Here is a 15,921-nt window from a genome sequence, read left to right as displayed (position 1 = left end):
TCTTGTTTTATTTACACAAAATGTCTACGTCACACATCCCTTCATCCTTTCGCACTCTCTAGCTTGCCCTCTTTCTCCATCACCTCTTTTTCCCTCCCTTCACTTATCGCGCTCTCTCTCTACACACACACACACACACACACACACACAGACAGACACACAGACACACAGACACACAGACACACAGACACACAGACACACAGACACACACACACACACCTCTGCTGAAAACCACACACACATATCTATTTAAACCTTTCTTTCTCTGCAAGGTAGGAAGTTGACGTAGACTTCAACTTCAACCCTGCTGAAACCCACCACCCCCCACCACACACACACACACACACACACAAATCTATTTAAACCTTTCTTTCTTTGCAAGTTAACCCTGCTGAAAAACAACCGACACACATTCTCATCTAATGCAGGAAGCAGCTTTTTTGATATCAGAGCGGGTCTTCAAATCTCACGTTCAAATCTCTCATAATAGCTTTGATTGAACGCCTTTCGAGCCGTTTACCAGGTTGTCATAAGTCAGCTCCGTCACACACCATCTTTTACACGTTAACACAGACGGCCCTTTTGACAGTATCAAAGTCCCTGGATCAGAACCTCAGGGCATTTAATGACAGGTGTAGCACTGTTAGCTTAGCATTTGTATTCCTGGGTCACTCAAGCTTAGTGATGGTGGAAATAGGAGACCACACCCACTCTAACCTCGGAGAACGTGAAGCTCAAACAATGCCAAAGGCCTGGTGATAAAGGAAAGGCGGATCAGTGGAGGTCCGCCCTCACTTTTACAGGAAGTGCTTGGTTCACTTTGCCACTCTGACTGCATGGAGGACACACCCTCTCCGCAAACACACACACACACACACACACACACACACACAAAATGTGCGCACACACACACACACACACACACACTGCCTCATACTATTCTTCTCAGTAAGTCCAAATGAGAAAGTAATACAGCTCAGTAAGCAGTAGCACTGCGTTCAGAGATACACTATCTTCCCTAAACACACTCACACACACACACACACACACACACACACACACACACACACACACACACACACACACACACACACACACACACACACACACACACACACACACACACACACACACACACACACACACACACACACACACACACACACACACTTTTCAGTGCCAGAGGCAGAGCATACACTAAATGATGACACTGTGGCATGACATTTTCTAAACTCACACACACACTACTTTGTTTTATTCTATCTGGTGTGAGATGAAGTGTATGATACCACAACTCCCTTTAAAACAACAAACACTGAACACTCAGAGCATCTTCTAATAATCACATAATCCACCTCTCTGTTTGTTCACACAACAGATCAGTGGGGGTGTGTGTACATACGAGCACACACTCAATCAATCAATCTCTCTCCTTCACACACACACAAACACACACACACACACACACTTGGGAGGAGACATCCACTGTGACATTCCCATGTCTAAGGCACAGTACATACCATTAATGATGACGGGGCATGACATGTACCTAACTTTCTCTCACACACAATTTCTCTCTCTGTCTCTCTCTGTGTGTCAATAACACTTTTCTCAGCCTCATTTCAGCAAGTCTCTCTCTCTCTCTTACTCTCTTTGAGTGCGTTTGAGTGTGTTAGGACTCATTATTACCACATCTGCCTGTTTTTACTGCTCTGATCCATATGAACCTCTGACCAAACAAACATTCTGTCCTATGCACACACAAGCGGACATGTGTGAGTTTATTGTTGATATGAAGAATCACCTTCTTAATAAGGCAGGTCTGTTGTAAGATTTGATATGATACTATGATACCAAAATTAGTGAATAAAACTCTGAAACCGTTAAGTGCTGTGATGTATTAGCCATACGCGGGTTTCAAAACGGCAACAACCTGTCAACTTCAGCAGAGATGATGCATGCATACAAATACATAGGCTACAGATGGTGAGCTAATGGCTAAAGCACATTGATAGCAGTCCCTTCTTGATTAATCATCAGGGATCTCCCCCTAGCATTTAGCACTCCTTCTCCCTTCCTGTGAGAGACACACACACACACACACACACACACACACACACACACACACACACACACACACACACACACACACACACACACACACTTGGTGGTCTGTGATCCACAAGTCAGTGCATCAATGTGGACATCCCTGATTGTGCAGCTGCAGCAAAGGCATACAAACATACGTACAGATACACACAAACATTCTAAACACAAACGAGAAATGGGTGATGCCCCTGATTGTGCAACTGCAGCAAACGCACACAGACACACACAAACACATACACACCAGCAGAAGTGTGTGAACTGTGTTGAAATAGCTCTCTTTTTTCCCTGAACTAGCATGCAGTGGCACACCAGAATGGTTTATGCTTTCACCATCTCCTCACAGAGATGCAACCTGACAGAGATGCAATACGTGTGTGTGCTTGTAAGTATGAGAGGGAGACAGTGTGTGTGTGTGTGTGTGTGAGAGAGAGAGAGTGTGTGTGTGTGTGTGTGTGTTAAAAACACATCCCAAACTATATGGAAAAGCTGACCATTTGTCTTTCAAGAGAGCCATATGGATCTAATCTCCATGAATCCTTTGAAAACAGTATTAAACCTGATATTCGAGCAACATGTGAACAGCTGTTAAATCTTACGAAATATCAATTCTTGATTACCATGTAATTTTCTAAAGGTCTACACTCCTCAGTCAACAAATCCACCATGATCACTTCTTCCCAAGCATATAGGCTACAGAGCATATCCAAAGCTTACAACTTGGGAGTTTTGCGAAGGCATCAGCCTACTTAACCTCATGTTACCCATCGCCCACCCTGAGATCTGGACTGTGTGTGTGTATGTAGCCCTGTATTCATGTGTACCAGCACAGCGGGGAAGACTGTAATGTTAGCCAGTTAGCAGCACCATTCAGTCCCCATAAAACTTTGATGCTGCATTTAGCAACCTACTCCGTGGCGCTGCTGAATGATGACAACTCCCTTCCATTTTCAACCTGAAGCTTGAAGGAAGTATACAGCCAAACACTTGAGGAAATGTTGTGTGGTCAGAGAGGGTGAATACGAGAACACTAGATAGTCTGTCGTATGTGTGTGTGTGTGTGTGTGTGTGTGTGTTTTGTCGTCCGTCATAAATGTTCCTTTGTGAACACTTATCAAGACTTGGTGTTTACCTTGTACACTTTGCCAAAGGCTCCATCGCCCAGCTCTCCTATAATATCCCACTCCTCCTCCGGATTCAAGTCTCTGTGAACGTGTTCGTATTGTTTCTTTTTCTTTTCGGTTCCCAGTTTAAAGATTTTCCGAAAATTAAAAAAGGACATTTTGCCTTTGTAGAGAAAACAGCTACGTTCCCAAAGTCCAGAACCAAAACAAATGTTCCACTCCTGATAATTAGCCGTGTGTCTTTAATGAACCAGTCAAATGAATAAGAGCTAGTTATCTGGTCTCCAGTATTGCTGTCCGCAGCTACTGAATGACACGACAATAATGTTTGAGGCGTTGGTGCAAAATTGTACCATCCACACATCTAATGTTCTCAATGTCGAAAACACACAATGTTTCTTACCACAAAATACAATGTATCTAGCTTATTCTATCATTCGACACATTGAACGCCTTATTCCTATGGCTTCTCATGGAACGTCTGCGCCTGGGAGAGCCTACAATCGATTTCAATGAGTATATCTGAATCCATATGCCTCCCTGAACAATGAAATGTAGATATAGTCAGATGTTTAAATCCGTGGTCGTGCCACTGAGTATATCCGTAGTTGGAATATGATGGTAGCGGATGCTGGTCTCGCCAAACTCCACAGAAAGCTCCTTTCAATCGGTAATGATTGTTGAGACGTCGGCCTGAAGATTCAAGCTCCTTGAGGCTGGATAAGTGTATGAAACAAAAATGATAAAAGACCATAAACTCCCATTTACTTCCTCGACTGACGGTTTTTGTTTGACCATCCACGTTTTCCTCGCGAAGTCACCATCCAGCCTCCTTTCCACGGTGCTTCTTCTCACGGGAGTCAAGACGTGAACTTCTCCTGAACAGCAATGTGAAAGCGCGTTCCCGGGCGGCGCAAGCGCGTTGAGAATGGTTGAAGAAACCGCGGCAGCCTATTGCGTTGCGGTGACACAACCAGACAAAGCAAATGCTCATTGCTTTTGGATCAATTTATCCCACATAGCGTGTAGCAAGGAACACATCATCCCAATTATATGATCACTGACAGTTAATAGTCCATTTATAATTCCGAATGAGCTTCCAGACATGTGCCTTTTTATATTTGTATATAAAAAGGAATTCGCCTATATGTTAATATAACTAAATAATAGCCTACATTTCCTGTTATCTTGAAGTCTTAGCATACTAAAATAGTTGACAATATCTACTGTAAAGCTTTAATGTGTGTCATGGAAATAATATCTCACTACATTTCACAGGGGCACCCAGTGGTCAGTGGTCATAATTGCAGTGTAGGCTATCTAGACTCACTACAGAGACAAAGGGAGGTCACACAATGTAGACTACAATGAACACAATACAGATTTCACTTGGAGATTTAGATGTCAAGCCCTCTGTCGATTTAGGCTACTGCAAGACTAAAAGGAAACAATTTACAATTGCCAAAATTCTAACTTGCTTGGACAACATTTGTCTCAATCTCTAAATTCACCCAGGTGCTAAATACACAGCTGTTTCTTCCCAGAGGGAGGATATGTGTCTGTCTGTGTGTGTGTGTGTGTGTGTGTGTGTGTGTGTGTGTGTGTGTGTGTGTGTGTGTGTGTGTGTGTGTGTGTGTGTGTGTGTGTGTGTGTGTGTGTGTGTGTGTGTGTGTGTGTGTGTGTGTGTGTGTGTGTGTGTGTGTGTGTGAGAGAGAGGGCGTCTCAGGAGGGGATGTGCACAGCCAGACGTGACACACAGCTGAAAAAAAACAAGATTTGTAATGAAGAACATAACCAAATGTCCACTGAAGAGAAGATGAGTAGGCCTAGAGAAAAACACATATCTGGGAAAGTGTTTACATCTGATTGTATTTACAAAGAGGAGTTCTAGAAACCAACAGTGCCAGACAGTGGGTTACTGCAGTCACAGATAAAACAAGGGTAGGCGGCCTATCATCCTTTTATCTAACTCTAGGGTAGATGGCAAACAAGCTTATTTCCCAAAAGAGTCGGCACGCTCCTTTCAGGAAGTAAAATGGCAGAAGCAGAGACCAGTGGAAGAATGATTGACAGGTATAAAGGCTGGGTAGAGTCTAGGGGAAGATGTGTGTCCTTCCGACCTACAGTATCTGAAGCCCTATGAATGAACCAAGGCAAGCTTCATACCACTCCAAAAACTGTGAAATGCCTAATAAAGCTGTAGAAAGAAACATCCTGTTATACATGTATGTGATACTGTTACCTTTGTCAAGAAAACACTTGATTTAGATGTGCAACAGGCTCAATAACACTGTTGCATGTATCTTTCTTTACATGATAATGTGTTCCCAAACACTACTGGACTGGCAGTGTGAATTTCATCATTATTGTAGGCAGTCTACAGTTATTATGATTTGGGATAAATATTACATGACGCTTTAGCTGTTACATGTCTACTGAGGTTGTCGTTGTCCAACTGGCTACACAAAGCCATGTAGACATTTCAAGGAGGGCCACTACAAGGAGTTATTTTGGGTTCCTCTGGTCCATGACCTCTGAGGTAATAATAATAATAAATGTTATTTATAATGCACTTTACATCAGTGATCTCAAAGTGCTACAGGTTAAAAACAAAAATAAGATGAGCAATTTAATTAAAAAGGAAAAAGAAGAAAAAAAGAAAAAGGTTTAAGATGTCTTCAGGCCTTAGGGAGTCTGGATTAATAACAGTTTCTTTAGCTTCATCATGACAGCTTTTTGTGAGCTCTACTGTATGTAATCCATCAAGAATACTCTGTTTGGTCCTATACATAATGATCTTATGATAAAGACTTGCTTTCCCAGGATGCTTGTGCGTTTGTAACCTGTCTCCAACGTTGAGAATAAAGCTTTGTACTCTGCCTGAGTGTTACTTTTTGATTATTTGTGGATCAGTATTTTTACCACAATATTGTTTCTATGAGTTTAAAAGAGTGCTAAATGAGAACAGTTACAAGGTTTGTATTACTTCTGTTGTCCATTATGGGAAAGGTGTCAGTTATTCTGCAGCGTCGACAGTGTCGACACATGTTCATCAGTAATATCACAGTGCCACCTCGTGGTTAAACTCAAAACTGCAAAAACACGTTACTTTTCAGTACAGCTGTTCACTTCATTCTCACATGTCAGGGCGCCATGTCTGCACTTGAGACCACTGACACCAACAGATCTGGAGAAATGGACAGAGAGAGGGCTCTCTCCAGTGGGGTGTCCTACGAAGCTCGATTAGTGGCTTAGCGAGGTATGTTGCGCTCAAAACCAGGGTATGCTGTCATACGAAAGTGGATTTGTTTTAGCGTCGCTGTATCACCATGGTATCTTATGCTCGCAACCAAACCTGGGGGGTATTCCATCAACGCAGCTAACCGTAAATCGCGGCTAACTTTGATAAGCCTCGCTAATTTTAGAGAGAGTTCAGTTCCATTACTCCCGCTAACGGGAATCTCAGCTGAGTTGCTGGGGTAACATATGCTTCTGAACTAACCTGGTCGGTGGCAGGCTAACTGCCGAGCTAAATTTATCTGTGTTGCAAAAAAAAACACCAGTCGGAAAACGAGTCCCAAAAGTTGGTTCCGTCAACCTGTGCTTTCGTCACCTGCCTACAACTTAAAAAGTAGAAGGAGAAACTTTTTTCCTGACAGTGTTGCAATCATTGATTAAGGCTACCTATTCGCTAGTTTCAAAGAATTTCTGAAAATTATGCAACTTACATTGTTTGAACTTGATCTATATCTCCTCCAAGGAATCTTGCACAGAGGAAGTCTGACGTGGTGTCATGCGCAGCGTGACAGGTTATCAACCGAAGCATGTTTTGCGTGTTCTCGGGTTCGGTTCCCATGCGATGAATTTATATTGGCTATGTTAACATATTAATATTGCCATGTTTAGTTATAGGCCTACTCTTTAATGAAAGGCATCACTATTGATAAAGGGTCATGTACAGTAGCTTGTTCAGTGACAGTAGGCAGGCTGTCAGTGGGCTATACGATGAGGCAGCTTATTCTGTAAAGGCTATAATAATTAAAACCGCTTCATATAGTCTAGCCTATTGATTAGGCCTATAGTTTCGGATATCAAACCAACTGTATTACACAAATTAAATTAGGCCTATGAAATGACATATTGAAAGCCAAATTGCATTTCAGATAATTATATTTCACAAACACTTTGGCAGAACTATATGCTTGAGACAATAGGTTTTCTCCCAATACTCCCAGGACAATACTAATTTATTTTATGACCACCGAAAAAATATTTTAGAGTGAACCCTTTTAATCTACAAACGTTAGGCTATCAATGTTGAATAGCTGCCAAAGTTGTTTTGAGTTTAAATAGCCTACGTATTCACTCGTTTTGTTCAGAGTGAAGACAATCAAAGTCCCAATTCAAACCATCATAATTACTGTTTAGCGATTTACAGTAGGCCTACGATTTCGTTATTCTCCTTTTTAGGCACCTACTGTATCTATTTTTTTCTCTCGTGTTCAATTTGATTACTTCCGATAAAAATCCTGTAGATGGCGCTTGTAAATCGAACTGAAATCTTCTAGTTTGCCTTAATTTTACGACATGCATCCTCTTTTTGTCAATCTATGGTTTTGGTCTACTTTTCTACCTCGTGCACGAGCAGACATGAAGCTGATTTTAGCCTCGTTTGAATAAACGAGGGCAAGATGCAGCTAACTTGAGTTAATGGAACGGCTTTAGCTTCAAGTGGAAGTCTACACTAGTTCAAGCCAGGCTATTTCTGTTGAGCGCCGCCTTGTTTAGCGAGGTTGATGGAATACCCCCCTGGTCGGGAGCCGGTTATGTGCTTAGTTATAGCTCAAATCGTGAAATATCACCGCCCTCTGACCAATTCTAACCAATCCATTATCTTGAAAAACGAAGTTATCTCACGTGTGCTAATCTGTCACACTTTGAACAGGTTCAGCCCCGCCTCTGCAAACATTTTGAATCTCGAAGGCGCTTTTAACTATGTTGTGCGTGCAAATATGTCACTACTATATGGACATGCATGCCATACAATATCTGATGACCATCGACTTTTTGATGTTACAGGTTAGACACTAAAAAAGACCACCCTAGATTTCGCTACCGCTCATAAATGCGGAAGTAATCGTTTGTAAACCTAGGCTGTCTTGTGCGTCTCCACGTTTCCCGATTGGTCAAAATCACCCCAACCACGAGAACGCGCACAGATCTGAGCTGAAAGCCTAGTTTGACAAATTTATCACATACCTGCTGTCGTAGGATCACTTAACTTAATACCCGAGTTGAGGCTTTGTGCAGCCTCGATATGTCTAGATAACCTAGATTTGTCTAACTTGCTTCGTAGGACACCCCACAGCAGTGATCCCCCTCCAGATAAAGCTGAGCGCTCGAGTGAAACACCCAGTATGGAGACCCTGGAGGAAGTTCTGCATGGTGGACAGCTTTCCTGTAATCATGTGGACGAAGTGTGGCCTAACCTGTTTTTAGGGGACATGTGAGTACAGTGTGTCAACAACAACAACAACAACAACAACAACAAAAACATAAAAAAGAGTTGTAATGTAATGAGTCTAAGTTTTGCAGAAACTTTGAAATCATTGGTCCAACCAATCACATTGATCAGGGATTCCTAACGTTATGTCCTACTGTGCCTAAAGTTTACAAACTGATAATAAACCACATTGGCAGTCAGGAACAATGCATTTACCTTTGCTGTATTAATTAATTAATTCATAAAATAAAGACATTAAATTGAACCTAATGTCGTCCCCTGTTGTTGCTGATTGGCCCACCATCCTAGTGGCTGAGGAAAATGTAAACTCACTGCGAGGAACCAGTGTCCCAGTGACATAAAAATGAGCGGCTATACTAGTAGGCAGGGGCCAGGCTAGGCAACTGTAAGCCTACAACTGAATTATGTTACATGTAATGAAAAAGTTATCACCACAAAAAATGTTTCCTGAAATACCCAAAAGTTTGAAAAAATCCCACAATAGACTTGAACAAAAGTAAAACTGGATTTCCAGTGTAGATCAGAGAGTTTACTGAAAAGCAGATGCAGACACTGCTTTAAACAGCTGGGGACATTTGAGCTTCTCATAGAAATAAATGAATAAAATGAATGGAATAGCTCTGTACAGAAAGTAGGTCCTGGATCAGGGCATCATAGACAACCTGTGCTGTCCTCACCAGGTACATGTCCCATGACCGGTACAGTTTGTGGGCTCTGGGGGTCACACATGTGCTGAATGCAGCTCATGGGAAAATGTGCTGCAAGGGCACTGATGACTTCTATGGCACCACTGTCAGCTATTATGGAGTGCCTGCCAACGACCTGCCGACCTTCGACCTTTCACCTTTCTTCTATCCAGCTGCACAGTTCATTCACCAGGCCCTAAGCAAGCCCAATGGTAATTTACCTCTTATGCCCATGTGAGAGAAATCTTGGGTAGCATTAAGCTACTGCAGACTATTTTGTAACAATGATTCATTTATCAAAATTTACAGTGAAAATGAAGCTTCATAACCATAGGATTAACTTTAAAACAAAGCATTGAAAACGGTTTAAACAAGGCATTTTCTCTCCCGTCCAGCCAAGGTGTTTGTGCACTGCGCAGTGGGCGTAAGCCGGTCGGCTGCGCTGGTTCTGGCGTACCTCATGATACACCATAACTACACACTGCTTAACGCCATCCTGCGGGTGAAGGAGAACCGATGGATCTTCCCCAATCGCGGCTTCCTCAGACAGCTTCAGTCGTTGGATGAACGCCTGTGGAGAGATAGGACTGAGCAACCACATGATACATGTTTACCAACGAATGAGGCAGAAACAGTCATTTCACAGTGAGAAAGAATTCAGCGATTGTCAATTTTGGAAAGAACTATTTTTTTGGACAGACAGTCCTACGACACAAACATCACGCAAATGAATGAATTGCTCCGACGACAAGGAGAGTATTTTGATTAGCCTATAGGTAACTACAAAATGGATACATTCATTTAAAGCTTCCTTTTTGAATATGGATATGCATGTAGGCTAGCCTATTTTTTTAGAGTTTCCAACTAGTGCGTAGTTTCTCCAGCACTGTATGGTACAATATCCGTTTGCCCGTGTTCTTCCGATGATATGACCTCAGTCTGCCAATGTCCAGCGCGACGTGCTCTCATAGGCTCACAGGCGCACCCTCCTCGCCTCATCCCTCGTCATCCGTAGAATTCGCGACCGTTATGAAACAACGCGCACCGGAGCGGCAGAGGACCCCCATGCAATGACCAGTGTCCGCCTATCGCCCTGCAGGATAGGGTGACTGACAGAACTTCCCCAAAAGCACCTGCTCTCGCGAATCACAGCGCAGGCGACCGGGCAGCCGAGCAGCGTGGAGAAATAAACAAGACCCAGAGTCCCACGGATGAGTTTGTGAACAAGCATCTACAATGACATCCACGCGAGGGAAACGTGGACTTCTCGATACGAGAGAGTTGGAGCGTATTTTGGATACGTGTACGCTGGACTTAACACCAGTCGATGAGGTCTGGCCGAACTTGTTCATTGGAAACGTGTGAGTGTTACGTAATAAGTCTCTCTGTGTGTGTCTGTCTGTGCGTGCTGCTAGGCTTCTAATCACAAACTTTCAGGAGATGCAGTTGCCATAAGTGGCAATAATACACTTATCATGAGGTTTAGGCAACAGTTTTGGACATTGTAAGACAACAGTATTGACCCGAGGATTAACCAAAATCAGCTGTTTATTAGGCTAATCTGTAGGCCATGATAGGCCTTCACTGATGTTGACTTGTTTTTGCTTTGTTCTCGCAGGTTTGCCCCCCCCCCCCCTTTATAGCCTATGTGTATTGGTTTTCTTAAATCTAAACGCCAACGTTAGGTTACTTTACTGTGCAAATTGTTAAAGAATTGAAGCCATGTTGACGCCACATTCTCCTGGTCTCATGCACTGACTAAAAACAGAATGGGTAGCCTATATTTGTGGTCATGCACCCTCCGTCGGAGGATCAGATTTGACATTGGTGTATGTGTGTGTCCAGTGCCATTGCACAGAACCGGACCGCGCTGAAGAAGCTGGGCGTCACGCATGTCCTGAACGCCGCACACACCAAGCAAGGCAGCATCGGGGACCAGGACTTTTACGGGGAAGCATTCGTTTATCATGGTATCGCAGCCGATGATTCCTCAAAGTTCGACTTGAGTGTTTACTTTCGTACCGCGGCGGATTTTATCCACAAAGCTCTGAAGAAGAAAGATGGTAAGATAGCCACAGAGTAGACCTATGTCCTTTTCTGCAGAAAATATTTGGTTTCCTGGATATTTCTGGAAATTTGATAGATAGCCCTATCTGCTGAGAATGTTAAATGTTATGTTAAAAACTGTTGTTATGATGTTGTCATATTAACTAACATTTTACCCAACTGCAGTTAATCTGTGAGTATACAGCACTGAAGGACTTGAAAGAAGAATAGTTACAGTGATTACCAACCTGGAGTTATTTTCAGTTCATACGTATTTGTCCAGGAAAGTTTTCAAACCCAAACGAGATTTTGTTTCAGACTCATCACTGAACATTGATTAGATGTGCCATATCTGCACGCTAGGTTAGCTTAGTTCACGGTCACAAAGCCAAATGTGGAAATATGAGAACTTCCACATTAGTTAACACAGTCATATAGTCCACTGTACCAATCAGGCCTTTACAGACACACCGTACATTCCTTCATTACATTAAAAGGCACACAATTTGCCACTGGGAGATTGTCGGCAAGCATCAGAAGTTAGAATGACCATGTGAAGCCAATTTTTACTGGTCTGATGATATAGAGATTGTACTCTTTGGCCACGTCATGTGGCACGTCATGTGGAGGAAAGCCAGGTACTGAGCAACACCTCAGTGATATCTCCCCTCCAAGCAAACAGGCTAGTGGGAGCATCATGCTGTGGCGATGTTCCTCTGTGACAGGAGCTGGGAGACTAGTCAGGATAGAGAAACAGATGAATGCAAAAGCTAGAGAGCAATCCTGCAGTGAATCCTGATCCTTTTCCAGAGAGTTCTGGACCTCATGCTAACGCCAGACCTCATCTCAGTCTACAACGTCGAGATTTGGGCTCAGGGAACCACACGCTCATTTTCTTGTATTTCAGGTGTGGTTCACAAGTGCTCTGAGCTGTTTATTGGGCGCTACGAATGTCTATCAAATTTGTCTGTATAGCTCATAGCCAATCGTATCAATTATACCAGATGATAGAGTGTTTTAATACTTCAAAATAACATTTGATAAATGAACCATACATTTTTCAGCAGTGATAAGGTGCATGTAGATTTGAACAAAAGCTTCGGTGTGTCGCACACATCACCGTCTTGCTGTCCCCTCCCCGTTCTGGGATTGGTCCCTTCGCTGAGGTGAAAATCAGGTCCATGGAATCCAGGCTGCCCAGCAGCGCAAATTACATCACGCGCAAGGCAGCATGTATACCCAGGCTAACCTCATGCTGGTGCATATCAACAAGACCCAAATAGCACTGGAATGGTTTTAGGAAAACTTGACATACTGTACATGGAACGGCCCTGCCAGAGACCAGAGTTAAACCCAAGAGAATGTTTCAATGGTTCAGACCATTTCAAAAAATGCAGAATATTCCCTTTACGGACACTGACTTAGAAATTACAGAAATGACGGACTGTGCATCCATGATTACCTGGACGCACAGGTGGTCACCTGGACATACTGTACAGGTGGTCACTCAGTTGAACCATGTAAATACAGTAAGAGCATGCACACAGTGCATAACCCAAAAATTCAGTCTGAAATCTCACATCATAAACATCTCAACCCCCGGAGCCTGCTGACGTGTTCACCAAACTATAGTATGTCCAGTTGCTTCCAAACCTCACCCATACAAATCGAATGTAAGAACTTGGCGTCTGTTTCCTGTCTACTTTCATGACTCCAGCAAGTGTTTGTGTCATTCTTATGACAGTGGAAGCAAAAGCATAGTTCACCTCAAGCTGTTGTTGATTCTTACTGCATAGCTACTCTTACTGTATGGTCCATGCGTCTTAGTAATAGATAGATAGATAGATAGATAGATAGATAGATACTTTATTGATCCCCAAGGGGAAATTCAAGGTCCCAGCAGCTTAAGACACCACACACAACATACACTACAATGTAAACAGGAAAATACAAAGCAAATCAACAAATCAACATGACTAAAGGAGCAGTAAAATACTAGAGATAAAGATGTGCATGAATGTACTGAGGATATATAATAATATATTCCAGTGAGTTATCTACCACAGTAAAGCCATGTATCCCCATGCTTCCTTGGCAGGTAAAGTGTTTGTGCACTGCATCATGGGAGTGAGCCGCTCGTCCACGCTGGTGCTGGCGTACCTCATGCTGAAGCGGCGGATGAGGCTGCGCGCTGGCGTGGAGACGCTGGTCCAGAGGCGGGCCGTCTACCCAAACAGGAACTTCCTGTCCCAGCTGCTGGAGCTGGACGCACAGCTGCAGAGGAAGCGGCGACTCTGCCCCATACTCTGAGTGATCACACACACACGCACACACACACACACACACACACGCGCGCACGCGCACACACACACACACACACACACACACTCACACACACACACACACACACACGCACACACACGCACACACACACACACATACACACACACACACACACACATGCACACGCACACTCTCTCTCTCTCTCGTACACTCCTAAAATACACACACACACACACACACACTCTCTCTCTCTCTCCCTCTCTCTATCTCTCTCACACACACAAACACACACACACACACACACACATTTGCATAGAAATGCACCCGCACATACATAACCTGATGCAGACACAGTTGCATACTCATACAGTATTTACATACATTAAATACTGTATGGGTGGACTTGCATACACTCACAAATACAAACATGCAAACACTAAGCACACATGTCGACTACTTATTGATGCATCAACCCACATTAGTGTGCACTGCACACACAGAACCACACAGAGGATACACAGATGCAGCTGTGGAGATAACATCAACAGTGTCCCATTCTCTGACTGGTATAGAACACACACACACACACACACACACACACACACACACACACACATAGACATACAGTACACACACACACATAGACATACACACACAAGTCTCCTTTCGTGTACAATGCTGCTCTTTTACTACTGTAATTTAGATTTTGCTGTCAGACTTGTGTTGACAAGTTTCCTAGTGTGTGTGTGTGTGTGTGTTTGTACTATATGGGTGTGTTATATACATAGCACGCACAATTTGGTGTGTTTCTTTATTTTTTACACAATTTATGCACTTACCCAGACAAAAGCATGGCAGTTATGCCCAGTGTCTTACTCTAGACATTTATAACATCTTTACAAACCTCACAGTTCTGATAAGTCATAGGTTTAACCATATTTGTTTATTTAAGCAGACTTTTAACAGACAAGTTAAGTCTAGACAGACCATTTCAGATATTCATGTATGTGCACCTCTTTATGGATTGAGTATAAAGTGGTACTGAAGCAAGTTCATATTATGTGTTGAGTATGAATGAAGGAAATTCCCACATTATCATCCTGTAGTCTAAACAATTACTTATTCAGCAGCAGGATGGTTTGGTAACCCGTTTTGTGCTAAGACATTAAATACCGTAATTTCCAGACTATTAGCCGCGGCTTATACATTGATTTTGCAAAATTTCTTCAGCTATGAGGTTAATACAGGGGGCAGTTAATATGGTGTTAATATGGTTTTGTTTCTTTTAACTTGCATAAAACACTGTCCTGCGGCTTATATGCGGGAAATTACTGTAAATTAGTTATGTCAATGCCTAGCAGTATGATACAGAAAGAGCCATATACATGCAATGCACATTTAAAAAAACATTTGTTAAAGGTTTGAAAGACACAAAGCCACTGACCGTTTCACTGGTGTATTTGTAAAATATTTTGTATGTTTTTCTTATGACTGTATAGAGCTATATGTGCCATGTACATCCCTTTCAGTAATGTTTGGTAAGTTAAACTAAGGTCAAGAAGCAATCAATTTCTAAAAGCCATAAGCTATATAGCCTACTTTTGTAGACATGCTATTTATTTAAGACCTCAACTGGTTAAAGTGCCACGGATTGACTTTACAGTTTTGGTTAGTGCTTGTTTTGTCAAAGATTAAACATTCTGTTTTGCTATGTAGTATATGACTAAACCAGCTCTGTGAAATGAGTTTAAAAAAAAAAAAAAACTGATTTTAATATAAAGTGAATATGACTTGAAGAGATTTTGTGGACATTGTAATTGTATGATTTATGAAAGAGGATAAGAGAGATGGGAAATGTGGATATAGGGGGAAAAATGTGGATAGAGAAATTAAAATGTGTATAGAGAATGTATACGAAAGAGAGAAGAAAGTAGCAGGACAGAATGGGATTAAAAAAACCATGCACACTGTGTGTGTGTGTGTGTGTGTGTGTGTGTGTGTGTGTGTGTGTGTGTGTGTGTGTGTGTGTGTGTGTGATTGCTCTTATGGTCTCATGCATTCTCATCTGAGTAAATCAGCCAGAGCAGTTTTTGCCCCAAGGAGGATGGAGGGAGAGAAGGAGGGATGCATTAAATACACAAATGGGAGATGA

At 42.5% G+C, this 15,921-nt stretch overlaps 3 protein-coding genes across 5 annotated transcripts in view; 2 read left to right on the top strand and 1 right to left on the bottom strand.

Moving 5' to 3' along the window:
* slka (STE20-like kinase a) overlaps positions 1 to 4,102 on the bottom strand; it is a 50,889-nt gene extending 46,787 nt beyond the window's left edge. For all 3 annotated transcript variants that reach the window (XM_062519069.1, XM_062519070.1, XM_062519072.1), the window contains exon 1: positions 3,239 to 4,102. In XM_062519069.1, coding sequence (XP_062375053.1) covers positions 3,239 to 3,388 — 150 coding nt within the window. In that variant the 5' untranslated portion in view covers positions 3,389 to 4,102. The remainder of the gene's footprint in view (positions 1 to 3,238) is intronic.
* Positions 4,103 to 5,265: 1,163 nt separating this feature from the next.
* On the top strand, positions 5,266 to 10,549 carry si:ch211-223p8.8 (dual specificity protein phosphatase 13A family protein). The gene is made up of 5 exons (XM_062520360.1): positions 5,266 to 5,303; positions 8,587 to 8,736; positions 9,435 to 9,652; positions 9,836 to 10,031; positions 10,456 to 10,549. Exons 1-5 carry the CDS (start codon positions 5,266 to 5,268, stop codon positions 10,547 to 10,549), a joined length of 696 nt encoding a protein of 231 aa, XP_062376344.1.
* zgc:153981 (dual specificity protein phosphatase family protein) lies at positions 10,320 to 15,554 on the top strand. The gene is made up of 3 exons (XM_062519601.1): positions 10,320 to 10,801; positions 11,286 to 11,503; positions 13,585 to 15,554. Exons 1-3 carry the CDS (start codon positions 10,677 to 10,679, stop codon positions 13,794 to 13,796), a joined length of 555 nt encoding a protein of 184 aa, XP_062375585.1. The 5' UTR covers positions 10,320 to 10,676; the 3' UTR covers positions 13,797 to 15,554.
* The last annotated feature ends 367 nt before the right edge of the window (positions 15,555 to 15,921 follow it).

Source organism: Sardina pilchardus, chromosome 18 (genome assembly GCF_963854185.1).
Source record: "Sardina pilchardus chromosome 18, fSarPil1.1, whole genome shotgun sequence".
Taxonomy (NCBI): domain Eukaryota; kingdom Metazoa; phylum Chordata; class Actinopteri; order Clupeiformes; family Clupeidae; genus Sardina; species Sardina pilchardus.
The sequence above is the reverse complement of the archived record's forward strand: the minus strand, read 5'-3'. Positions and strand labels throughout refer to the sequence as shown.

What these genes read in the sequence shown, in the direction of transcription:
- si:ch211-223p8.8 (XM_062520360.1), top strand. Translation starts at nt 5,266, where the DNA reads ATGGCAGAAGCAGAGACCAGTGGAAGAATGATTGACAG. An exon ending in AGTGGAAGAATGATTGACAG is followed by an intron (nt 5,304 to 8,586) that starts GTATAAAGGCTG and finishes CTTGCTTCGTAG; the next exon opens with GACACCCCACAGCAGTGATC. An exon ending in GGCCCTAAGCAAGCCCAATG is followed by an intron (nt 9,653 to 9,835) that starts GTAATTTACCTC and finishes TCTCCCGTCCAG; the next exon opens with CCAAGGTGTTTGTGCACTGC.
- zgc:153981 (XM_062519601.1), top strand. Translation starts at nt 10,677, where the DNA reads ATGACATCCACGCGAGGGAAACGTGGACTTCTCGATACGAGAGAGTTG. An exon ending in AACTTGTTCATTGGAAACGT is followed by an intron (nt 10,802 to 11,285) that starts GTGAGTGTTACG and finishes GTGTGTGTCCAG; the next exon opens with TGCCATTGCACAGAACCGGA. An exon ending in AGCTCTGAAGAAGAAAGATG is followed by an intron (nt 11,504 to 13,584) that starts GTAAGATAGCCA and finishes CTTCCTTGGCAG; the next exon opens with GTAAAGTGTTTGTGCACTGC.